A 27,190-nucleotide genomic window follows, 5' to 3' on the forward strand; every position below is an offset into this window, starting at 1 on the left:
TAAAGTTTTTTTTGGTCAGATATGAAGGTCCTAAGTCTAGCATAAATGGTTGAAAAACGTACATGCGAATACTTGTTTTTGTATGTTTTTTTTTTCGCAATTATTGCTATTTTGCAACAAGGGTGACTATTTTTTAAATTTTTGACCAATTCTATGTTGTAGGAAATTTAATTACGCAACTTTTATGTCAGTACAACTTTTCTCTGAAATTAATACTTTTAAAGTTATAATTAAAAAACGAAGAAAAAAATCGAATTCTTCCTTCATTTTTTGACATTTTGATTATTTAAAAAATGTTCCGGACCTTTTTGAGAGAAAGGATAACTCAAATATTATTATTTAAGTTATTTTCAAGCAATTTCTGCAAAAAAATTTGAGTCACCCCTCAACGTCCAAATGTACTACTTAATATTTTTACATATGCGCCCTGGTCTATTATATCTGACAGTCGCAAATATTTCTTGTTCCCTGAGTTTCTTCTTCCTTCTATCTTACCCATTAAAAGCAATCTTAATTTTTTAAGTGTATCTCATAGGAACCTGTTTATCAGTTTCTCAGTATCTGAGTATCAGTGTAGTCTTCTTTCACCTACATAATAGGTATGTTTAATGATCTTAATTTTCCAAACAACTTTCCTCTCCTGTCGACATTAGTCAGTTTTTGTAAATCCTTTAACTTATCTATGAATCTGAATATTGACGTTTTATGCTATCAAATGCTGTTTGGTAGTGTATACCCATATAGCACACAAAGTCCGATGGACGTCCATATAACGTACATTTAAAGTCCAAACGTCCATGGACCAAAACTGGACGTACTATGTACGTCCATTACGCGACGTCCATTGGACGTTTGATTTCAACGTACATTGGACATCCATTTGTGGTCCATGGAGATTGTACACAAAACGCGACTATTATTATGAGTAATTATATCTTGTTTTAATCAAAGCAATATTATTAGTAGAATACAAGAAGCTTCTAATAAATGTAGTCACATATTTTTTCATCATTGGATTAAAACACTGAACCACTAAAATTATTTTAATTAAAGCTATATAATATTATGAATAGATGATGATAAAACGATGGTAAACTTTTTCAGAATAACGGAGCTACATCGCACATCGGTAATTATAGAACTTACAATAATTAGACACTACCAATTTAAATCTTAAATTTGCATTTCGTAACTGTTAAATTTCCCGCCAAACTAAATGAGAATCTTCTTGACAACGTTGTCTCTCTTCACGCTATCGGTCGTAAAAGGTAGTATTTAGGAAGGTACTTTTAGGGGATTATCGCTGTAATCTGTTGTGGAATACTGAAGAAGGATTTATTTATGATAATTCACAGAATGGCAAACCCGCTTGCAATATACAACCGTACTGACTAAAGTTCTAAGAAATAATGTTTGGAAGGAACAGAACAGAAATAAACCTCTTTTAATGTGCATGCTTCATAGGGCGCCATTATCTGAATTTTGTCTTTATTAAGTTATTACATACAATATAATACATCCTGTGATATCTTTGTGTTTGCTGTTTATCGTGCAAGTGCAGTCGTGCATTAATGAAGTTCCCATAATAAAGTATACATAATAAAGTTATAATAAAGAGAAATAAAAAAGGTATTTTGTGTAATATTTTAAAGTATAAGTTTCGTATTATAGGAACTATTTCCGATACCTAAAGGCTTTTTGCTATGTATGTATTCAAAAAATTATGGACACTAGATTGCTTTCTGAAAAGTGACCAACAAAAATGTCCATAAGACGTACATTGAATGTACATTAGATGTACATTGAATGTAAATAAGATGTACACTGAAGACAAGATGTCTTTGCTTCTAGGTTCTGTACAGAACCTAGAAGCACTAAGAAGAACCTTTTTCTGTTTCTTGTTTCACTTCAACTTAATATTTTCTCACTATTATTTTATAGTTTGATTTCCAATTTAAAGTTTGTTTCTGGGCTAGTTACTAGCAATTTGGTTCCGTCTGTTTTTTTTTCTAAGTCGTCATACCATCTGTCTATATTGCGATCTTTTTATGTCTCTTCCTCTCCATGGTCTTAAGATGGTATGATTTACGACTTAAGATTTTTTTGTTTATGAGATAACAGATTTTCGGCGGCTGCCGTCTCTATCCCTATTTACCTTGGTATTCTGTTATAGGTTGTTGCCTCTTCTAGATTTCTTGCTGTCATTAGGTACTTCATCGATATGGCACGCCGTCTTCTTCGAGGTTGTCATCTCTTTGGAAAATAATCGGTAATCTTAGCTTGATTTTTTTGTTACTAAAATATTAGTCTACTTTTAGTCACTTCTTGCTCTAAATTATAATAATTAGAACAAATTGACATTGGATTGGCCCTCCAGAAAACTTCTTATAATATAGGCCTGGCTGACGCGTAATAAAAAAAAGTTTATTAATAGCAAGCTGAAAATTTGTTAATCGCTTAACGGTGCCTAATCGAACAAACTTTGATGTATGGGAACACTGGAACAGGGGAAGTTTTAATTGTGGAATGTGTCATCCTGACAAGATGATTTTGAAAACTAGCAGATTGTTTTTAAGTTTATTCAATACCAAGCTTTATATAATACATAATATGTATATGAAAAAATGTTTGTCCGACAGATATGTTGAGCATAATAAGTCCGACACCGACACGTAGAACATGTCAAATGACAGGAATTAGGTTGGTGGTAAATAGCAGTCTGATTTTTGAATGAGAGTTTAATCAAAGGGTAACAAATCAATTCGAAGTTCTGTCCGACAAAATACATGGAACGTTTTCGTAGTCTGACGTTCTAAACCTGTTCCCTGTTCCACAATTAAAACTTACCCTGTTCCAGTGTTCCCGTACATCAAACTTTGTCCGACTAGACACCGTTAAGTTATTAACAAATTTTCAGCTTGCTATTAATAAACTTTTTTTGGTAATCGGGATCCAGGCCTAATACTTATTGCAAGCGGTCAGGACTTGCCGATTGGAAGAAATTTCCACGGAATCGGAAAAATCTTCGTCTTCTATCTCTCGACTCGATTCTGATATCCTCGAAAACTGATAATTTTTTTGCTCATTTTCTACAGGTGATTCAGTTTCTGCCTTTTTGAACACACTTTATAAAATAACTTTTTATGCAATTATACGGAAATATGAAAACTGTTGCCCAACTGAATAGCAGAGAGAACTGAATTTTTTCTTGTCATGTCATTGTAACCAGCTGCAGGCGTCGTGTCGTGTTAACTATCAAAATCCATATGCATATTTGCTATAATTTTTCGTACACTTTAAGTACTTTATGTCCTGTGGACGTTTCGGGAAGAGTCGAATTGGTATTCATAACAAAGTATTTATTACGTGACAGACCTTAATACATTAGACATAATTTATTCATACCTAAATACTTATTCGTTTACCTGAAAAATATTCTATTGAGGTATTAAGCAGTTTTATTTTAATTTAGATTTTCCTATAAGTAACCTAGTCCAGAAAGCCACTGCGCATCCGCTAGGAAAAATATTCTAATTCAGATTTTTTGCACAATCTTACTCAAAAAGGACCGCTTTTAACAAATTTGCATGTTGCCAGGACCAAAAGTTGGTCAAAAATTTTTTAAACGTTTTTTTTTTGTTTTTTTCCTAAAACTATTTTTTTTTTCAAAGAACAAATTTTTTTTAGGTTTATCATTCCAAACAGAAAAGGTCTTTAGTGACTTTTCTCTAAAGTTGATAGTTTTTGACATATAAGCGATTAGAAATTGAAAAATTGCGAAATCGGCCATTGTTAACCCTCAAAAACTATGTGAAAAACTGAAAATTTGAATGTTGCCAAGGTAGGTAGATATTCTTTAAACATCGATTGATGAAATCCCGAAGAGATTTTTGCAATACAATATCAAGAACCCCTTTGTTTTTTCCACCGTTGCACCACCGACACTATTTTCCACCGTTGCATGTGTATACAGTATGGTGCAAATGAAAGGAATAAATTCGTTATTTCGTAAACCGGCGACTTTAAGGAAAAATCCCAAAACAGGTCGGCTTTTATTTTTAAGTTATGATATTATGGCATATAGTATACTAGTGACGTCATCTATCTGGGCGTGATGACGTAATCGATGATTTTTTTAAATGAGAATACGGGTCGTGTGCTGGCTCATTTGAAAGGTTTTTCAATTCTCTATTCATTAATATAAACATGTACATAATTATTTATACAGGGTGTCCAAAAATTTTTTATTAAATTAAATAATTTGGCAAATTGACAAAAAAATTAAACTATTGGAAACCCTGTATAAATAATTATGTAAATGTTTATATTACTGAATAGATAATTGAAGAACCTTTCAAATGAGCTAGCACTCGACCCCTATTCTCATTTAAAAAAATCATCGATTACGTCATCACGCCCAGATGGATGACGTCACTAGTATACCATATATGTCACAATATCATAACTTAAAAATAAAAATCGACCTTTTTTGGTATTTTTCCTTAAATTCGCCGGTTTACGAAATAACGAATTTATTCCTTTCATTTGCACCATACTGCATTCACATGCAACGGTGGAAAATAGTGTCGCGCACGCTTGATTATCAATTAAAAAACATAGGAGTTTTGAATATTGTATTGCAAAAAACTCTTCGGGATTTCATCAATCGATGTTTAAAGAATATCAATCTACCTTGGCAACATTCAAATTTTCAGTTTTTCATATAGTTTTTGAGGGTTAAAAATGGTCGATTTCGCAATTTTTAAATTTTTAATCGCTTATATGTCAAAAACTATCAACTTTAGAGAAAAGTCACTAAAGACCTTTTCTGTTTGAAATGATCCAAAAAACCTAAAAAATTTTGTTCCATGGAAAAAAAAAATTTTAGTAAAAAAACAAAAAAAAAACGTTTAAAAAATTTTTGACCAACTTTTGATCCTGGCAACATGCAAATTTGTTAAAAGGAGTCCTTTTTTAGTAAGATTGTGCAAAAAATCCGAATTAGAATATTTTTCCTAGCAGATGCGCAGTGGCTTTCTGGACTAACCGGTATGCTAATAGTTGTGTTCGACTATAGTAATATCAATTGTCTTTTCCTTTTATTATATTTTATGATTGTGTTATGAAAACGCCACTTTCTACCCATTTAATTAGATAATATGTTAGTATTACAAACTCTTATTGTTGGTTGCAGCTACAATCCCAAAATGTGGAGGATGTCACGAACTGATTTTGGACAGATTCATTCTAAAGGTAGCAGATAGGACGTGGCACGCCAAATGCCTTCAATGCAGCGACTGCAGAGTACAACTAACCGACAAATGCTTCGCTAGAAACGGACAACTCTTTTGTAAAGATGATTTTTTCAAGTAAGTATCAGATCTAACTTTAAGTTAATAGAGATTGACCGTTTATAAATGCACCATTAATATCATTAAGATAAAAGGTGATCTAAAATCAGTTAATAATTAACAGAAAGGTATATTAAAAAATAACTCACAGACAGAACAGCTCTGGACACTGAGGGCATTTACACATGCGAAATTATTAAAATAAGTTTAGAGTGTGTGGACTGCATTATAGAGTGTGGTTCAAATGCAATGGAAGAGGTAGTTAAATCAGGGGCGACTCGTGATAGTAGAAGGTAGTGAGGCACACTACACCTGAAGAATTTTATTATTATGGTTAGCTTCTTTTTAATGGCCGGAAATTCGATTTTGTGACGTCTTAACGCTAGGACGAAGCTAGGATAAATAATCCCCACAAATTATCCCTGGACAAGAAATCCCCCGACCAATAATCGCCGGACAAATAATCCCTGGACAAAAATCTCCGCAAAAAATCCCCGTACAAATAATTCCCTAACAAAAAATCCCCACAAAAAATCCCGGACAAATAATTTCCACAAATTTTTTAGACAAAATATCCCCACAAAAAATTCCGGACAAAAAATCCTCAAGAAATATTTGCTGCCGATTAGTTCTCTAAAAGTTTTCCCGTGAATGCGATTGACTCAAATGCTTTCAGCCTCAGTGCATAGAGTTATTTTGAATTCCAATTCCATATCAAAAACTTCAAATATTACATAACAAAAGAGTGTGAGTTTTTTAAAAATCGTGGAAGATATGAGGAATGAGCTAAGGCTGTGTGAATCATGTTGTAATATTATTCGCTTTAATATTTTGCTCACTCTGATTTGAATAACTATGTTCAAAAAAATTTTACAAAAAAAAACACAACCACAACATACAACATTTTTGAAACACTTAAAAACTACTTTTGTATGTAAATGTAACAAATAAATAAAGAAAAATAATTTATTAGTTATATATTTTACAAAAAAAAAACACAAACACAAATAACAAACGGTTATACCGGAAGTTGCTTATAACTTCGTTTTTTTAAATGGGGCACCCTATATATTTTTACATTTTTGGATTCTCCTCAATATCTTCTTTCTTAAAATATGAAGTTTTGTAATATTATACAGGGTATTTTAAGAGATATTTACGTTTTTTATTAATTTCGTAGCAACATTCACACCCTGTAGAATTGTAATTGTTTGACATTAAAAACTCTGTTTACGTTCAAGTGATTTTTAATATAGTCTACTATTGTTAAGAATCATTAGTATAGCTAATTTTGAAATTTTAGTATAGTATACAGGGTTGGTCGAAACTCGGAATGAATATTTTCTCAGTTTTCTTAAATGGAACACCCTGTATTTTAGTATTGTAATGAAATGATATTTCATGGTACTTCTTATTTTATAAGTATTCCCTATATTCAACTGTTTTAATTTGTGAGTTATTGGTGATTCAAGCTAAAAATTAATTGCAAGAAAAAATAGTAAAATTTCATTAGGTTGGCCGTGAAAATATTCAATCACAAATAATTTTTCAGAAATAAATACATATTAATTCAGACTGATCCTTAAAATGACCAATAATGGTTTAGCTATCAAAATACCTATACTCCGTCTAATTTACTTACCGTTGCACGTCATCCGCGTCATAGCTCGTAACGTCACATGATACCAACACGAAATATTTAGGCGGTAGATGTGTTCTTTTTTAGAATCATTTTGCCGAGTACATTGGCATTACAGCCACTAGACATATTTTATTATGTACGCGTAGAAATAATATTTAAAAATTTCTATTAATGTTAACTTAAAGAAATACACAATAATATTTTTCATTTAATTTGTATAAATGGATTATAAAGCGTTTTTATGAAGCACATTTGTTCGGAACACACTGTAACTGTAATCGAACGAAGGTGATATTTTGGCATAAATTGGTAACATTTATTTGACAGTTACGGTGATTACACTTCATATTTGTTTTTATTCTTTACTATAACTATTTGTTTCTTTATATTTACTGTTTTTATTATGTACTTTAACGTAAGATTATAACTTAATTCTTGTTTTCTATTTCTAAAGTTTTTATTTATTTACATTGAATATTAATTTGTTTTGCTTGCTGTATAATCCACTTCCGCAAAAATGATGTGATGTATTTGATTAATTTGACAATGAATTCAAGAATTTTTTGTAATTGGGCAACAATGTCAACTTAGATCTCTAAAAATAATGACGTGCAACGGTAAGTAAATTAGACGGACTGTACGTAATTAAGATTGTTGGTGCGATTAACAATTAAGCACAAATTAAAGCAGTTAGGTATAGGGAATGCTTAAGAAATAAAAAATTATAATAAAATATCATTTCATTACAATACTAAAATACTCAGAGAAAACTCGGAAAATACTCATTCCGAGTTTCGACCAACCCTGTATACTAAAATTAAAAATTTAGCTATACTAATGATTCTTAACAATAGTAGACTATATTAAAAATCATTTGAACGTAAGTAGAGTTTTAGATGTCAAACTATTACAATTCTACAGGGTGTGAATGTTGCTACGAAATTAATAAAAAAACGTAATTATCTTTTAAAATACCCTGTATAACATTACAAAACCACATATTTTAAGAAAAATGATATCGAAGAGAATCCAAAAATGTAAAAAAATACAGGGTGCCCCATTTAAAAAATCGAAGTTATAAGTAACTTGCGGTATAACCGGAAGTAGAAAATAGATGAAAATATTTTCATTAAACAGATGACCCTTCAAAACCCCATAATTCAAATTTTTATGATTCTGTTGCCTTTAGTTCTCGAGATATTTCTAATAGATCCTTTATTTGCCTCACCCTGTATAATAGACGAGCGGTTTAACAAAGAAAAGACGTGGTATATTCAGGGTTTAACCTTGAATGTACGACCTTTTTCATTTTTACTGCACCAAACCTTTTTTATTCAACTATATTAATTTTTCAAAGTTTAACTGTTTTTTTTTTATTTTTCCAAGTGAGTCGAAAATTATTATAATAAAATAACTTATAACAAAAACCAATTTGCCGAATTGTTAATTTAGGCAAACTATGAAGGCATTTTTCCAACAAAAAATGCAAATAACTCGAAGAGTAAGTATTTTTCGAAAAATTACCAAGAAAGAAAAAGTATTTATTTCGATGAGATACGTCTAAAAAAATTTATTCGAAGCGATTCGGGAAATTGTTTTTTTTTTGCTATTTGTTAATAACAATTTCAGGTCCACCTGAAAAAATTAATGAAAAATTCAATTCAACTTTGAGAAATATATCAAATGGAATAAAAAAGGTTTGGTGTGCTAGAAATGCAAAAATATTAGTCCATATATGCTCTGCTTATGAGCGTAAACCGCTCGCCAATTGTTTTTATTAATTCCTCTATTTGTGTCGGAATTTGTGTAATACCCTAGGTCAGAGGTTCTCAATCTGTGGTACATGTACCACTGGTGGTACATATCATTATTGGCAGTGGTACACAAAACACAGAAAAAATTAAAATAGTATAGTAGTAATACCAGTAAGTATTGATAATACAATTTAAAAATATAGGTGGTACCAAAAATAATAAAAATAACTGTATAGGTGGTACATCACTCAAAAAGGTTGATAACCGCTGCCCTAGGTCATAAGTATTAAATATTGTTTATATAAATATATCATAAAGAATATGGTAGAGCAGCCCAAGCGGGGATTTTTGCAGTTACTCGAGCGCGTTAGATTATCATATGGGGAGAAACCTGGCACCCTGCAGGTGTACCTCTACCATATATTGGCTCTTAACACAGGGAAATTCGTTAAGGGGGGCCCGAAAAAAAAATCTATCCTTAACAATACTCAAAATTGTCAGATTAAGATAAGGTAAGTTAAGTACATGCAAAAGAGTGTATATTTCAAAAATCTGACACCCCATCAAAAATGGGTGAGTCAAAAAGTTTCATAAAAAAAGCGAATATTTCGCGAAATGAATGTCAGATCGAAAAACTAAAAAATACGTCTTATGTATTTTTCAAAAATCTATCGAATGGTACTAAACATGACCCCCACGGAGAGGGGTGGGGGTAAATTTAAAATTTTAAATACAAACCCCGCGATATTTCGCAAAATGAACATCAGATCGAAAAACTGCAAAATGCACTTTCAAAATGTTTTTGAAAAATCTATCGAATGGTATCAAACACGACCCCCCATGAAGGTGGGGTGGGGGGTTACTTTAAAATCTTAAATGGGACCCCCAAATTTTTATTGCAGATTTGGATTCTTTACGTAAAAAAAGCAAATTTTATTCGAGACATTTTTTCGAATTATGGGTAGCTGGCGCTATAATCAATTGTTGGAAATGGAAAATTAAATTAAGAAATGGAAAGTCCCCACTAAAATGGAAAATTTCACTTAACTTTTTTTTGGTTTTAGGACTCAATAATCACAACCCAATAGGTCCCCATAACGCTCGAGTGACTGCAAATTTAGCATATTTTGCCCTACCAATATAAACAAATAAATAAAAAGGTCGCAGTCAGTTGGATTCGAACTTACGCTCCCAGAGGGAATCTGATTTCTAGTCAGACGCCTTAACCGCTCGGCCATGACTGCTTTGACCAAGGGTATAATGTGGTCATCGGCGTCGATAATTAATTATTAATAAGGGATATAAAAAAATAATTATTGTACTATTATAATACCTATGTATAAAAAAATAGTTTCTTAGGAAACCAATAGCCCAGACGACAAGTCTGCTTAGATCTGTATTATTAGACTAACACATAGTTCCAGTCTAATTACACATGGGCCATAAGCCTTAGAACAACAATAAGGCATGAAATGCTTTCATTCATGCTATGTTGCTAGATATGGCATGAAATTTTAACCTATGCGCGTTGAGGCCTAAGCTATTTATAATGAAGTACCTTGTCAAAAAATTAATTTTTGTACAAAAGTGATATTCGTAAAGGTCTAGACTAGACTTTAATAGACATAACATTCTTGAACAACACATTCAACATCTGAATATGTAATTCATGAACCAAAACCGAGCAATAGATGTTTTATGAGTTTTGAGGTCTTTTTATGAGTTTTGAGGAGTATAAATATGTTAACATTTTTAGTAAGCAAAAAGGATTTGGAGGCGCCGGGCATCGATCCCGGTACCCAGTGGCGTCTTAAGCGGGGGTGCAAAGGGTGCAGGGCACCCTGGCGGCAGGTTATAGGGGGCGGCAGCTGGATCATAACGAATGACAAGTTCCATGTTTACATACGCATATGCACAAACGCTTTTTTACTAAGATGTACCTACCTACACTTAATATGCTGTATATTATATAGCCTACTTTAAAGTGTACGCCACTGTCTCGGCGTGAACAAATCTGAAAGTTTTTAGAAAATACTCAATTTAGGAAGCTTCTTAGAACTGAATCAACAGGGGGGCGTCTGTGAATCTTAAATGTGTTCGAGCGGAAGTTGTTACCAAAAAAAGGTCAATCCTTCTCGGTAAACCTTTGAAAAATGGTAAAAAATCTTTTGTATTAAATATCTATTTACGTAGAATAGATGACGTTGATATATTTTCTCTCTACGAAAATTAGGAACCCTTTAGATGGGAGGAGACATTTTAACAATTAAAGAAATAGGAGTCCCATTGGTTTAATGGGGAAAGGACCGCCTTTCAAAGTTTATAAAAATTGGTTTTCTTAAAAAATTTTTAGTTTCTATCTGAAATTTGAATTTAAACCAGTGACTTCTTGAGTTCCTGCTTTACGTTATTTTAACTTTACTTGATTAAATAGTACAGTGTCGTGAGTTTTGAAAAACCGCAGAAGTGCCCATAGAGATACAGCATCGTCAAACTCAAGGTAAGAATGTTATTAAAGTTACTACCTATTAAACGAGGACTGTAAAACAATTCTTTTTGTACATTAATGAAACTCACGTCTGGCTAGAGGGTTGTAGTATTTTTATTTATTTTTTTAAATTATTGCAGATGGCTGATGGAAGACAAAAACTTTCTGGTTTCCAATATCGGAAACGGAAACTGGAAAAAGAAGAAAAAGTGAAAAAATGCACGAGTTCTATAAGCAAGTTTCTTCAGAAAGTTCAACCAGGACCATCAACAAGTTCAGATATGAATCCAGTTTTCGAAAAAACTGTTGAAGATACAATGATGGGTGTTACTGAAACTTCTACTGATACTCCGATGGAAGAAATTTCAGCAACGTCAGCATCGGAAGCAACATTAACACCGACCGCAGCAGCCTCGGTAACAACTACTGCATTTTCTGATCATATCAGTAATAATTCGAGTTCAGTAATGAATGCGAATATCATCGATTCATTGACAGATCCTGCCCTTTGGCCACAAAGTATTTCAGATAATGTCAAGCTCTCACTACTTGAAATAGGTCCGGTACAAATAAAAAATTTTACATTTCCATTAGATGATTCTAATCGATCATTTTCAACTACGTATTTTCTTAAGAAACTAGGAAATAATGAAACGGTTATACGGGACTGGCTCGTTTATTCTAAATCTAGTGATTCTGTGTTTTGTTTTTACTGTAAACTATTTAGCAGTGCAATAAATGCTTTTAATGATGAAATAGGTTACAAAGATTGGCGTCATTTATCGAGAAATATAGAACGACATGAAAAAAGTGTAGCACATTTTCAAAGTGTGAGACAATATGTTGATTTAAAACAAAATATAATGAAAGGAAGAACTGTAGATTCGATTAATCAGGCCCAAATGGACCGTGAAAAAAAAAGGTGGATGGCAGTTATTGAAAGAATTATATACATTATTCAGTTTTTGGCTAGACAAAATTTGGCTTTTAGAGGGCATACAGAAAAGATATTTCAAAATGATAATGGAAACTTTTTAAAACTAATAGAAAGTGTTTCAAAATTTGACAATGTTTTAGCAGAGCACATTAATCGCATTGAAAAAGCTGAACACCGCAATATGCCTCATTATCTTGGTCATAACATTCAAAATGAACTGATAACTGTAATAGGAGAAAATATCAAAAACACCATTGTTAACACACTGAAACATTGTAAATATTATTCTATAATTTTAGATTGTACACCTGACATAAGTCATGAAGAGCAAATTACAATAATTTTTAGATTTGTTTATCTTAACCCCTTAACAAAAAATGTTGAGATAAGAGAGCATTTTCTTGGATTTTGCTCTGTTACTGACACAACTGGACAAGGATTAATGACGTTTTTATTGAATTTTTTGGAAGGCTTAAATATTGATATTAATGACATGCGCGGCCAAGGCTACGACAATGATGCCAATATGAAAGGCAAAAAAATTGGCTTACAAAAAAAAGTTTTGGATATAAATCCTAGAGCATTTTATGTACCATGTGCAGCGCATAGTCTTAATTTAGTTGTAAATGATGCTGCAAAATGTTCTTTGGAAGTTACAAATTTCTTTGCCATTGTCCAAGAATTATATGTATTTTTTTCGGCATCAACATCGCGCTGGCAAGTCTTAAAAAAAGAACTGCCTACTTTAACTCTAAAATCACTTTCCGATACACGATGGGAAAGCCGCATTGATGCTGTGAAAGCCCTTCGTTTTAATTTAGAAAAAATTTATGATGATTTGTTCTTTATTTATAGTGATTCAAATAAAGATAACGACACAAAAAATTTGGCATATTCTTTGATTTGAAAAATAAAGTCGTACAAATTTGTTTGTTCCTTGGTAACTTGGTATAATATTTTATTAAAAATTAATACTGTAAGCAAAATTATGCAGAAATCTACTGTGATACTTCCAGAGGCTGCTAAAATGTTAGAAGAAGTAAAAAAATATTTAACTGAATGTCGTACAGACTTAGCTTATAAAGAAATGCTTAATGAATCAAAAATTATTGCTGAAGAATTAGACTGCGAAATTAGTTTTCCAGCAGTTGGCACTGTACGACCTAGAAAACGAAGACCTATGTTTAATTATGAAGGAAGAGATGACGCTATACAAAATCCAGAGTTACACTTTAAAGTAAATTTTTACTTTTTTTTATTAGACACTGCCATAACTAAATTAGATGAAAGGTTCGAATTGTTAAGTGATCACAACAACTGTTTTTCGTTTTTACACAACCTTGATGCTTTTAAAAATTTAAATTCAAATGATAAATTAAAGTATTGCGCGGATTTGCAAAATAAATTGACAGATTTTCAAACTAAGCATTCTGATATAAATGCAGTCGATTTGCTGAATGAAATTGAAATTTTACCGACCTATTTAAAATCTACCTCCTCTGCAATTGATGTTTTAGGATATTTATTTAAAAATAACTTGATTAGCACATTTCCAAATTTGTCGATTGCTTTACGTATTTGTTTAACATTACCGGTTACTGTTGCTGAGGGTGAAAGATCATTTTCCAAATTAAAGATTATAAAAAACTATTTAAGGTCTAGTATGACACAAGAAAGGCTTTCAAATCTAGCTATAATAAGCATTGAAAATGATGTTGACATAGATATTAATGACATTATAAAAGAATTTGCTATCCGAAAATCTAGAAAAATTGATTTTAGCTTTTGAAAAATATGGTCAAACATTAAATAATACCTACCTATTTCAAGATGTGTATTATTATCATAAGTATGTATTCGGATATAGGTATAAGTACGTAATTTTTTATAATTTGTTTTTACATCTGGTACATAATATGTATATACATACGTGACTTACTTTTCATTTAATTAAATATATATCTGATGTTATTAAATTGTGATATAACTAAATAAATAAAATTGTTTGGTTTATTTTAAGAATAGTTCTCTACCTATCTAGCTTCCCTTATGTCGTTCACCTTCTTCACGGTATATAGGAAATAAGTCTTATTTTCTAGGCTGTAACCTCCTTCAACTTATCGCCCAGAAGGGGCGGCACACAAGAGTTTGCACCCCGGCGGCAGCTGAGCTAGAGCCGCCCCTGCCGGTACCTCTCGCATGCTAAGCGAGCGCTCTACCATCTGAGCTACGCCCCCTGATAAGGAGCACTCATAGACAACAGAGAAAGTGATCCAGTTTATTTATTTTTATTTATTCTGTAAATTAATAAACAAAACAGATTTGGAGGCGCCGGGCATCGATCCCGGTACCTCTCGCATGCTAAGCGAGCGCTCTACCATCTGAGCTACGCCCCCTGATAACAAAAGCTCATAAGATAACAGATTAAATAATCCAGTCAGTTAGCTCTCTATCATCTGAGTTACGCCCGTTTCAGTACAGCATAAAATAAAATAGAAATGAAACCAACCTACAGTACATAGTACATACATCATACATCTGTTTAAATAAAAATTTAAAAAAAAAATGTGGTGGATCTGTGATAAATCGTAATCGTGTGGATCTTCACTGTGAATTGTTCCGCATATAATATTTATTTATTTATAATATACGGAAACGTATCACTGTTTTATCAATACCGTTATCTTTGTAATACCCTAGGTAATTTAAATAAACGTATTACCTAATATTGTTTATATAAATACATAATAAAAGATGTAGAAAATAAATAATTCGCAGTCAGTAGGATTCGAACCTACGCTCCCAGAGGGAATCTGATTTCTAGTCAGACGCCTTAACCGCTCGGCCATGACTGCTTTGATCAAAAGTGTTATGTGGTCATCGGTGTCGATAGTGAATTATTAATAAGGGATATAATAATAAAATTGTACATATACAGTGATGAGCGCACTAATAACCGGAAAAATAACGCAAAAGATGGAAAACATATTAAGTTGTGAGATAAAAAGAGATGAATCTAGTGGAGGTGTTAAATTTAGCGATAGTAACTTATAGATTGACATTATACTGACTGTTTCCCACCTTTATATTGTTATATTTCTATTTGATATAAAAATTAAAATTTGATAATTATAAACAAAATTCACTTTAATATAAAATATTTTTAATTTTCTCAACCTCGGGCATATAAATTTAGAACAACCTGTATACAACAAATTGTTATATTTAATTTTAAGAAGTGATTAGAATAAGCGTACGAAACTCGGAACAATGTGCTTAGATAAACAAAGTGAATGACGCGTACCATTATCGTTCTTCTCGGAAGGTCGATCATTAGCCTATGCTAAATAAAACTCAGTGAAATAGATGATAGTTCATTATCGTTTTTCGCGGAAGGTTTCGATCATTAGCCTATGCTAAATAAGACTCATTTGAAAGAGAGAATAGGTCATTAAAATTTGTAAATAGTTAGAAAGTATTTTAGAATGGGAATTAAATATTTTCTTTTGAAATCCATTAAGCATATTTAGAAAGATTAAAAATTGGTTTTGAGGAATATTACGAATGAGAGTTGGTGGTGGAAGATTGATTTGTGAATCTGGAAGGGATATTTAGAAAGTAGGGGAATGGATGAGAAAGTGAGATCAGAATGTTTTGAGCTGTCGAGAAGTGAAGTCGAGTAGTAGACGGTAGTGTACGGAGAGTGAGAAAGCCGGTAGTTCCGTGAGTGTGGAGTATCTATCGTGGAACGAGAAGTAGGCCAGGTCGAGAGTAAAAGAACCTCCTTGAGCCAAGAGTGTCCCGGTAGCTGATAGCAGTTTCGAAAAAGGTAGAACACAGCATCACGACAAAAGCAGGAACGAGAGCTATTCGAGCTAGTTTTTCAAAGGAGAACATTACTGGAAGCCAGGACGAGGTTTGATCGCAGCCAAGGATAGCAGGAAACGGGTCTTGTGTGAGGACATTTTCAGTTCACCAGGAAAAGGTCAGTCTCATTTGTTTGGACATGAATGTATGGGTTTTTCGTATTAAATTCCACATAAAAAATTGAATAACATAATCAATAATATCAGAAAAGCTTCATCAAAGTTAAATAGAGTTGTTCCTAATAACTCCTAATAGTTAAATGTTAATAAAAACTTTCAATTGAAAACCAAAAGGAAATAAGATTCCCATTTGTAAATGTTATGTTTAAGAATAATAAGAAATAGCAAATATTAAGCATTGATTGCCTTTTAAATAAAATAAAAAATATTTTGATTATAATTGTAACCCATATGTGTATTTTTTTACTCTTTTCTTTTCTATCCCGATTAGGAACCATTAAGAAATATTTGAAGCCACGAAAGTAAGTAATTAATTTATAATTCGCCCTGAGATTGAAAACATATTGATATGTGATCTGGTTAATTAATTAGATTAGTATTAATACATTGATTAAATTAAGTGACATATAAGAATATTATCTCATATCAATAATCAAGATCACATCAACTGTCGTCCAACGTGGAAAGCATTGTAAAGTATTTCTAGTGGCAAATTTGAAGGATAGAAAGAGTAAAGCCGGTATTTGAAAATTTATATGCCTGTGGTAAAAAGTGAGATACTTACATTTGATAACATAAAATTTTAGATCTCTTTAGGTACAAATTTTACATAACTGATTTAATATTTTATTTTACGATATTTACATTTGATATATTTATTGTCAATTTATAATATTTGGGTGAGAAAAAGTCGTCTTGGTAACATACTAGTAAAATTTCATATTTGGCGGGGACAGTACTTCTTGAAAACAAATGTCTGTGACAAGAAGCCAAAGCAAAGACAACAAAAAACAAAAAGAACATTCAAATCAAGAGAATAATTCAGACCAAGAAGATATTTTAGACAAGACAATCATGGCATCAGAACAGCAAGAATTATCAGGAATAGATAAATTATTACAAATGATGCAACTCCAGTCACAAAGAATGGAACAGAAAATGGATGAAACACAACAAAAACTGGATGACAATCAAAGAGAAACAAAACAAACAATGGAGAAAAATCAGGAAGAAACATCAAAGAAAATGGATAAAGTGGATCAAAAAATGGAGGAAACACAACGAAAAATGGATGAAACACAACAAAAATTGGATCAAAAAATGGATGAAACAAAAAGAATAATGCAAGAAAATCAGAAGGAAACAAAACAAGCCATAGAAGAGAACAACAAGAAAATGGAGGAACGCATAGAAAAGTATGAAATGAAAATTCAAGATAAAATAAAGGAGTTAACGAATGGCCAGAAAAAGGAACTAGAAAATTTGGAAAATAAGTTGGAAAATGCTATTCAAGTAGACAGAGAAGAAGTGGAAAAAAGAATCACAGAAATAGAAAAACAAGTCACCGAAAACCGGACGCAACAAAATGTCGGAGAAAGAAGAGAAATGGTTATACATAGCACAGATGACGTGAAGATAAGGTTTGGCGGGGATGTAAGAAGATTACACCCAGTGCCGTTCATAAATAGCCTGAAAAAGAAAATACAGCACATCGGAAATTTCGAAACAGCAAAAGAAACTATCAGAAACCATCTCAAAAATGAAGCAAGCCTATGGTTCGATTGCAAAGAAGAAGAATTTGACAGTTGGCAACAATTTGAACAAAAATTTTTGAATTATTTCTGGGGAAAAGTCCAACAATTGGAAATTAACAAGGAATTGCAAAATGGGAAATACAATGATAGGATGGGTATATCAGAAAGGACATATGCATTACAAATTTACTATAACGCAAAACATTTACAATATAATTACTCATCGGAACAATTAGTCGAACTGATTGCAAGACATTTCGAAGAAACGCTGGAAGACCATATCACATTGCAAAACTACAAAGACATAGATAGTTTATGCCAATTCCTACAAATAAGAGAATTACGTGTAAGAGAAACAAAATCAAGAAGGTCGCGAAAAGATTACAGGCCCCGAGAAACACAGGATTACAGAGATAGAAATCAAAATAGGAGGGACTATACAAGACGAGATTTTAATCCCAGAAGGGAAAACGAAAATAGAGACAACGGAAGAGGAAATTATGAACAAAGAAATAGGCAATGGAATGAGGACAGAAATCGAGAATACCAGAATAGAAACACCACACGCTCAAATCAAGAAAACAGAAATAATGGTAGACAAAATGAACAGGGATATCAAGAAAACCGAAACAGATCCGACAGACCAAGAGAAAATAGAAGAGAAGTAAATAATACCCAGACAGATGGATATGACGGAGAGAGACATTATGACGAAAATATAAACAACGATGAGCAACCGGCGTTTTTTCACGACGGCGCTCACTAAAAACCAAAAATCAAACAGGAATCTTTTGTAACCCCAAGGAGTTTATTAAATTGGCAAGAAACAACGAAAAGAAAAATGGAGTTAATTTAGGAGTTAATTTAAAATTTGTGGATGGATTTATCAACGAGAAACCAATTAAAATTATGATAGACACTGGATCTGAAATAACATTGGTCAACAGAAAACTAATAGAAGAAGTTAACTTAACAAATTTAATTTGCAAAATACCTAGGGTAAATTTAGTGGGCGCAAACAAACGGACATTGGCAACTATAAATGAAGGCATACGAGTAATGGTACGACTGGGTAAGAAGATGTATGCACTACAATGTGTAATAATGCCAAACATGTCACATGACATGATAGTAGGAGTTGACGAATTGGCAGAAAAACATGTAGTGATAGATTTTAAAAATAATACGATGAATCTAACAGAAGAAAAAGAAGAAGAACAGGACAAGGAACAGGAGAAACAAAATACGGACGAATCAGGTAAAGAACAAACAGTGGAAATGAATTTGGCAACGAAGCAAGGACAAAGAAGAAAAGGGAGAAAAAGTCAGAAAAAGACAAAAGAAAATGAAACCTGTGGCTCCTCAAAAGAAGAGTTGAGCCCAGAAGAAGAAAATTTGAGAGTATCAGAAACAAAGGAAACCTGGGATTCCTCAAAAGAAGAGACGAGCTCAGGAGAAGAAGAAATAAAGCAAAAAAATGAAAGCGAAAAAGATATGATCGAAACAGTGGCATTTGAAGAGGAGGCATATGAAAACGAGGATGCAGAATACACGATAAAAGTATGTGAAAAATCTGAGGAAAAAGACAGAAGATTAATATGGGAAAAAGGGAAAGACAACATAATAGCCGACACTCTAACACAGGATGAGGACACTGAAAATAAGGAAACAATTACTCTACAGGTGGGACTAATTAGAGTAATACAAGAAGAAGGGGTATAAGACGTAGATTAAAGTAAGGAAATATACAGGGAGTTGGTTTTGCCTCGAGAAAATTTATTTAAAAATGCAGATAAATTTTATCGAATACAAGGCGGGGATTTGTTATATTTCTATTTGATATAAAAATTAAAATTTGATAATTATAAACAAAATTCACTTTAATATAAAATATTTTTAATTTTCTCAACCTCGGGCATATAAATTTAGAACAACCTGTATACAACAAATTGTTATATTTAATTTTAAGAAGTGATTAGAATAAGCGTACGAAACTCGGAACAATGTGCTTAGATAAACAAAGTGAATGACGCGTACCATTATCGTTCTTCTCGGAAGGTCGATCATTAGCCTATGCTAAATAAAACTCAGTGAAATAGATGATAGTTCATTATCGTTTTTCGCGGAAGGTTTCGATCATTAGCCTATGCTAAATAAGACTCATTTGAAAGAGAGAATAGGTCCTTAAAATTTGTAAATAGTTAGAAAGTATTTTAGAATGGGAATTAAATATTTTCTTTTGAAATCCATTAAGCATATTTAGAAAGATTAAAAATTGGTTTTGAGGAATATTACGAATGAGAGTTGGTGGTGGAAGATTGATTTGTGAATCTGGAAGGGATATTTAGAAAGTAGGGGAATGGATGAGAAAGTGAGATCAGAATGTTTTGAGCTGTCGAGAAGTGAAGTCGAGTAGTAGACGGTAGTGTACGGAGAGTGAGAAAGCCGGTAGTTCCGTGAGTGTGGAGTATCTATCGTGGAACGAGAAGTAGGCCAGGTCGAGAGTAAAAGAACCTCCTTGAGCCAAGAGTGTCCCGGTAGCTGATAGCAATTTCGAAAAAGGTAGAACACAGCATCACGACAAAAGCAGGAACGAGAGCTATTCGAGCTAGTTTTTCAAAGGAGAACATTACTGGAAGCCAGGACGAGGTTTGATCGCAGCCAAGGATAGCAGGAAACGGGTCTTGTGTGAGGACATTTTCAGTTCACCAGGAAAAGGTCAGTCTCATTTGTTTGGACATGAATGTATGGGTTTTTCGTATTAAATTCCACATAAAAAATTGAATAACATAATCAATAATATCAGAAAAGCTTCATCAAAGTTAAATAGAGTTGTTCCTAATAACTCCTAATAGTTAAATGTTAATAAAAGTATCCCGAAATAACCAAAGTACGTGCCTCCTAGCGGCGGGATACGGGCAACAATACATTGGCTTATAGGGCAGTCCTTACAGTAGGGATCCTGGCCTATACAGAAAAATGCAGGCGGGTGTGGGGTAATACTGCACTTTGGTTGCATTGGTGGTGTATTGGCTAAACGTGCAGGGCAGGGTATGGTGCTGATAGAAAAGGCATTCAGGCATCAAATATCCAAAAATCTTTTCAGGCCATAATAATGAAAAGACCTTCTCCAAACGCAGTAAAAACTTATACTGAAATGATGGCATCTCCTGAGGTAAAATGTTCCGGAAGTAAAATGAGCCTCCGTTCGGATCTCCGGGTGAGGACTATCTCAGGGGGAACACCATTGCAGGTTAGAAAAATCAGGATAGGGTCTTGGAATCTTGGTAGTCTTACAGGTAAGAGTCTGGAGTTAGTGGATGCGCTCAAACGAAGAAGAGTTCAAATTGCTTGTATTCAAGAAACTAGGTGGAAAGGACAAAGGGCGAAAGAACTAGGTGAAGGATACAAATTGTGGTATGTAGGGAGTAGTAACACTAGAAATGGAGTTGGTATAATTGCTGATAGTGAAATGAAAGGTAACGTAGTAGAAGTTGTAAGAACGAGTGATAGAATGATGTCAGTGAAATTTGTAATTGATAAAGAGGTATTGAATGTTGTTTGTGTGTATGCTCCCCAAACAGGTCTGGGTGAGAATGAAAGAAGAGCTTTCTATGATCAATTAGGAGACGTACTGAGTGGTATTCCAGCAGAGGAGAAAGTTATAATAGGAGGTGATTTCAATGCACATGTGGGCCAAACCAAGACAGGATATGAAACAATACATGGGGGATTAGGCTTTGGAACTAGAAATGAAGCTGGAGATGACATGCTTGAATTAGCAACAGCATTGGATATGGCGATTGTTAACACATTCTTTAAAAAGAGAGAAACTCAACTTATTACCTACAAAAGTGGACAACATCAATCCCAAATAGACTACTACATGATAAGGAAAGAAGACATACGTGAATGCAAGGACTGCAAGGTAATAGTGAGTGAGACAGTAAGCCAACAACATAAGCTGCTTGTTCTGGACATCGAAGTAAAAAGCGAAACTAAACAAAAATATCGGAGAGGACCACAAAAAATCAAATGGTGGTTGCTGAAAGATGAGAAAGAAGGTCTATTCAGGAGAAGAATAGTAGAAAAAATATGTTGGAACATGAAAGGAAGCCCTAATACAATTTGGAGAAAAATGGCCAGTAGTATTAGAGAGACTGCTATGGAAATACTTGGGAAAACGTCAGGAAAAAAGTTTGAGGATAAAGAGACTTGGTGGTGGTCAAACGAAGTACAAGGAAAAATAAAAGAGAAGAGAAAATTATATAAAAAGTGGCAAGAAACCAGATCCGACACAGATCTTCAAAACTATATGGTGGCGAAAAAGGAAGCGAAAGTAGCAGTAGCAAAAGCCAAAGCAGAAGCGTATTCACACCTATATGATCAACTTGATACCAGGGAAGGCGAAACGAAGATATATAAAATAGCCAAACAGAGAGCAAGGAAAGCAAAAGATTTTAATCAGATTAGATGTATCCGAGATGAAAATAATAAAATACTAGTTCACGAAAGGGAAGTCAAAAAGAGATGGAGAAAGTACTTTGACAGCTTATTAAATGAAGAATTTGACAGACAGCCTGTAGAGGCAACGGAGACAGTAGCAGCAATGGTCACCAAAATAACCAACGAGGAAGTGGCTCAAGCGCTTCAAAAAATAAAGAAAGGAAAAGCGGTAGGACCAGATGATATTCCTGGGGAAGTATGGAGAGCATTGGGAGAGACAGGAACAAGGTGGCTAGCAGGTCTATTTAATAGAATTATGGAAGTCGGACAAATGCCAGACGAATGGAGAAGCAGTATACTGGTACCTGTTTACAAAAACAAGGGAGATATACAACAATGTACAAACTACAGGGCTATAAAACTGCTTAGCCACACCATGAAAATATGGGAAAGAGTAATTGACAGACGGATACGTGAAGAGACCGAAATATCCGAGAATCAATTTGGCTTTATGCAGGGTAGATCAACAACAGATGCAATTTTCATTATAAGGCAGTTGATGGAAAAATACAGGAGTAAAGAAACAAACGCTCATATGGTATTCATTGATCTTGAGAAAGCATATGATAGAGTTCCTCGAGAGATTCTGTGGTGGGCACTCAATAAGAAAGGAGTCCCTGGTGAATATGTAAAGATTGTGAGGGATATGTATGAGGGAGTAACGACTAGTGTTAGGACAGGTGTGGGAGAGACTGATAAATTTCATGTGAAAGTAGGATTGCACCAAGGCTCTGTGCTTAGTCCGTATTTATTCTCATTAGTTTTGGACCAGATAACAGCGAAACTACAGGGTAACATTCCATGGTGCTTAATGTATGCTGATGATGTCGTGTTAGTAGGAAATAGTGAAAGAGACTTAGAACAAAAACTGGAACAGTGGAGACAAGCTCTGGAGGAAAAAGGTTTAAAACTTAGTAGGACAAAAACAGAGTATTTGGAATGTTCATTTAAAGATGGAGCTACTACAAATAAAATGGTATCTTTGGATGGTGAAATGATTGTGAAAAGCAATAGTTTTAAGTACCTAGGATCGGTATTACAGAGTAATGGAGAAATAGATGGAGATGCATGCAGTAGAATTAGGGCTGGATGGATGAAGTGGAAAGAAGCGAGTGGTGTGTTGTGTGACAGAAAAATTCCAATGAAGCTGAAGGGAAAATTCTATAAAACAGCCATAAGACCGGCTATGATGTACGGAACTGAATGTTGGGCAGTGAAAAAGAAAGAGGAACAACGAATGCATGTGGCGGAAATGAGAATGCTTAGATGGATGAGTGGAGTGACAAAGAAGGATAAAATTAGAAATGAGTATATTAGGGGAACTCTAGGTGTGGCACCAATTGATGCCAAAATGAGAGAGCATAGGTTAAGATGGTTCGGTCATGTTCAACGTCGAGACGTTAATCACCCAATACGAAGAATAGCTGAAGTGCAGATTCCTGGAAGGAGTAGGAGAGGAAGACCAAAGAAGACCTGGGGGGAGGCGATAAGGCAGGACATGTTGGTAAAGGGGATTAACATTGATATGACCCAAAACAGAATTGTGTGGAGAAATGCAATTAGGGAAGCCGACCCCGCATAGGGATAAGGCAAAGAGAATGATGAGTTAAATGTTAATAAAAACTTTCAATTGAAAACCAAAAGGAAATAAGATTCCCATTTGTAAATGTTATGTTTAAGAATAATAAGAAATAGCAAATATTAAGCATTGATTGCCTTTTAAATAAAATAAAAAATATTTTGATTATAATTGTAACCCATATGTGTATTTTTTTTACTCTTTTCTTTTCTATCCCGATTAGGAACCATTAAGAAATATTTGAAGCCACGAAAGTAAGTAATTAATTTATAATTCGCCCTGAGATTGAAAACATATTGATATGTGATCTGGTTAATTAATTAGATTAGTATTAATACATTGATTAAATTAAGTGACATATAAGAATATTATCTCATATCAATAATCAAGATCACATCAATATGTATCGGACAAATTTGAGAAATGCCACCGTCACAGTGACAGTTTTAATTGACATACTCCTCTGATACGTCTAAAGGTGGGAAACAATCAATTTAATGTCAATTTATATGTTACTATCGCTAAATTTAACAACTCTGCTAGTCTTATTTCTTTTATCTCACAATTTAATATGTTTTCCTTCTTTTGCGCTATTTTGCAGGTTATTAGTACGCTCATCATTATAAGTACCTAAGTATGTAAAAGCATGTAAAAAATAATAGGTCTAGCGAACCAATACGTAAGAAGTCAAATCTGTCATGGCGATTAGATCGCTAAGTCAATTTACAGTACATTTTATTATTATAAACTAAAACAAAAAGTTTTGGAGGCGCCGGGCATCGATCCCGGTACCTCTCGCATGCTAAGCGAGCGCTCTACCATCTGAGCTACGCCCCCTGATAAGGAGCACTCATAGACAACGGAGAAAGTGATCCAGTTTATTTTTTATTATATTAATTCTGTAAATTAATAAACAAAATCGATTTGGAGGCGCCGGGCATCGATCCCGGTACCTCTCGCATCCTAAGCTAGCTCTCTATCATCTGAGCTACGCCTGTTTCAGCACAGCATAAAATAGAAATGAAACCAACAACCAACCTGCAGTACATAGTACCTACATACCTACATCATACATCTGTTTAAATAAAAATATAAAAAAAAGTGGTGGATCTGTGATAAATCGTGTGGATCTTCACTGTGAATTTATCAATGTTTTATCAATACCGTTATCTTTTTAATACCCTAAGGTAATTGAAATAAACGTGTTATAAATACATAATAAAAAATGTAGACAAATAAATAAAAAGATCGCAGTCAGTAGGATTCGAACCTACGCTCCCAGAGGGAATCTGATTTCTAGTCAGACGCCTTAACCGCTCGGCCATGACTGCTTTGACCAAGAGTATTATGTGGTCATCGGCGTGGTAATCAATTATTAATAAGGGATATAATAATAAGATTGTATTATACCTATAGGTAGGTATGTAAAAAATAATGGGTCTAGCAAACCAATACGTAAGAAGTCAAATCTGTCATGGCGCTTAGATCGCTAAGTCAATTTACAGGAAATTTTATTATTATTATAAACTTAACAAAAAGGTTTTGGAGGCGCCGGGCATCGATCCCGGTACCTCTCGCATGCTAAGCGAGCGCTCTACCATCTGAGCTACGCCCCCTGATAAGGAGCACTCATAGACAACGGAGAAAGTGATCCAGTTTATTTTTTATTATATTAATTCTGTAAATTAATAAACAAAATCGATTTGGAGGCGCCGGGCATCGATCCCGGTACCTCTCGCATCCTAAGCTAGCTCTCTATCATCTGAGCTACGCCTGTTTCAGCACAGCATAAAATAGAAATGAAACCAACAACCAACCTGCAGTACATAGTACCTACATACCTACATCATACATCTGTTTAAATAAAAATATAAAAAAAAGTGGTGGATCTGTGATAAATCGTGTGGATCTTCACTGTGAATTTATCAATGTTTTATCAATACCGTTATCTTTTTAATACCCTAAGGTAATTGAAATAAACGTGTTATAAATACATAATAAAAAATGTAGACAAATAAATAAAAAGATCGCAGTCAGTAGGATTCGAACCTACGCTCCCAGAGGGAATCTGATTTCTAGTCAGACGCCTTAACCGCTCGGCCATGACTGCTTTGACCAAGAGTATTATGTGGTCATCGGCGTGGTAATCAATTATTAATAAGGGATATAATAATAAGATTGTATTATACCTATAGGTAGGTATGTAAAAAATAATGGGTCTAGCAAACCAATACGTAAGAAGTCAAATCTGTCATGGCGCTTAGATCGCTAAGTCAATTTACAGGAAATTTTATTATTATTATAAACTTAACAAAAAGGTTTTGGAGGCGCCGGGCATCGATCCCGGTACCTCTCGCATGCTAAGCGAGCGCTCTACCATCTGAGCTACGCCCCCGATATCAAGTACTCATGGATAACAGAAAAAGTGATCCAGTTTATTTTTTTATTAAATTAATTCTGTAAATTAATAAACAAAACCGATTTGGAGGCGCCGGGCATCGATCCCGGTACCTCTCGCATGCTAAGCGAGCGCTCTACCATCTGAGCTACGCCCCCGATATCAAGTACTCATGGATAACAGAAAAAGTGATCCAGTTTATTTTTTTATTAAATTAATTCTGTACTACATCTGAGCTACGCCCCCTGATAAGGGGTACTCATATAGACAACAGAGAAAGTGATCCAGTTTATTTTTTTATTGATTGATTCTGTAAATTAATAAACAAAACAGATTTGGAGGCACCGGGCATCGATCCCAGTACCTCTCACATGCTAAGCGAGCGCTCTACCATCTGACCTACGCCCCCTGATGAGGAGAACTCATAGAGAACAACGTATAATAACGTGCAACGGATTCACATAAACTCGCCAATATTTTCGTGCGTCTATTTGGCTATTTACTGAATTAGGTAAGAACTATTAATAAATATTTCTGTTGGTAAAAATATAAATGGAATTATTTCATAGTAGGTAGTCACAAAATATTTATTTGCAAGATTTTTAACTGTTACCAAATAACACTGATTACATGGACGCTTCGCCAGTGCTCAGCTTAGTATAACTCAGCGGCGGCTCGTGGGTCAATCTTCAGGGGGGTCATTTTGGTTTGAAAACTTCAAACTGTTGATTTTTTAAAGTATTTAAAAGATCTTTTAGCATTTATATTTTAGATAAAAAATACAGACTTAGATAAAACTCAATACTATTTACCCTAGTTTTCCGAAAATTAAATTTGTCTTTTTTTAGAGTAAATCTTTTAAAAAATATAGGAAAAATGGTATGAACAGGTTATTGACTGATATATAGATAGGAATATTTATAGTATAATAAATTGTAAATTTATTAAAACGAA

The 27,190-nt window shown here is 33.6% G+C and overlaps 1 protein-coding gene and 9 non-coding genes across 11 annotated transcripts in view; 1 reads left to right on the forward strand and 9 right to left on the reverse strand.

Annotated features, from left to right (window-relative positions):
• Positions 1 to 27,190, forward strand: part of LOC114324477 (LIM/homeobox protein Lhx3) — a 279,019-nt gene that overhangs the window by 207,285 nt on the left and 44,544 nt on the right. For both annotated transcript variants that reach the window (XM_050644906.1, XM_050644959.1), the window contains one exon: positions 5,195 to 5,369. In XM_050644906.1, coding sequence (XP_050500863.1) covers positions 5,195 to 5,369 — 175 coding nt within the window. The remainder of the gene's footprint in view (positions 1 to 5,194; positions 5,370 to 27,190) is intronic.
• Trnas-aga (transfer RNA serine (anticodon AGA)) lies at positions 9,910 to 9,991 on the reverse strand. Its single transcript has one exon. It is a non-coding gene; the product is annotated as a tRNA-Ser (tRNA).
• Trnaa-agc (transfer RNA alanine (anticodon AGC)) lies at positions 14,496 to 14,568 on the reverse strand. The gene has a single exon. It is a non-coding gene; the product is annotated as a tRNA-Ala (tRNA).
• On the reverse strand, positions 14,946 to 15,027 carry Trnas-aga (transfer RNA serine (anticodon AGA)). Its single transcript has one exon. It is a non-coding gene; the product is annotated as a tRNA-Ser (tRNA).
• Positions 24,603 to 24,675, reverse strand: Trnaa-agc (transfer RNA alanine (anticodon AGC)). The gene has a single exon. It is a non-coding gene; the product is annotated as a tRNA-Ala (tRNA).
• On the reverse strand, positions 25,088 to 25,169 carry Trnas-aga (transfer RNA serine (anticodon AGA)). The gene has a single exon. It is a non-coding gene; the product is annotated as a tRNA-Ser (tRNA).
• On the reverse strand, positions 25,382 to 25,454 carry Trnaa-agc (transfer RNA alanine (anticodon AGC)). The gene has a single exon. It is a non-coding gene; the product is annotated as a tRNA-Ala (tRNA).
• On the reverse strand, positions 25,867 to 25,948 carry Trnas-aga (transfer RNA serine (anticodon AGA)). Its single transcript has one exon. It is a non-coding gene; the product is annotated as a tRNA-Ser (tRNA).
• On the reverse strand, positions 26,161 to 26,233 carry Trnaa-agc (transfer RNA alanine (anticodon AGC)). The gene has a single exon. It is a non-coding gene; the product is annotated as a tRNA-Ala (tRNA).
• Trnaa-agc (transfer RNA alanine (anticodon AGC)) lies at positions 26,322 to 26,394 on the reverse strand. Its single transcript has one exon. It is a non-coding gene; the product is annotated as a tRNA-Ala (tRNA).

This window comes from Diabrotica virgifera, chromosome 1 (assembly GCF_917563875.1).
Source record: "Diabrotica virgifera virgifera chromosome 1, PGI_DIABVI_V3a".
Lineage (NCBI taxonomy): Eukaryota > Metazoa > Arthropoda > Insecta > Coleoptera > Chrysomelidae > Diabrotica > Diabrotica virgifera.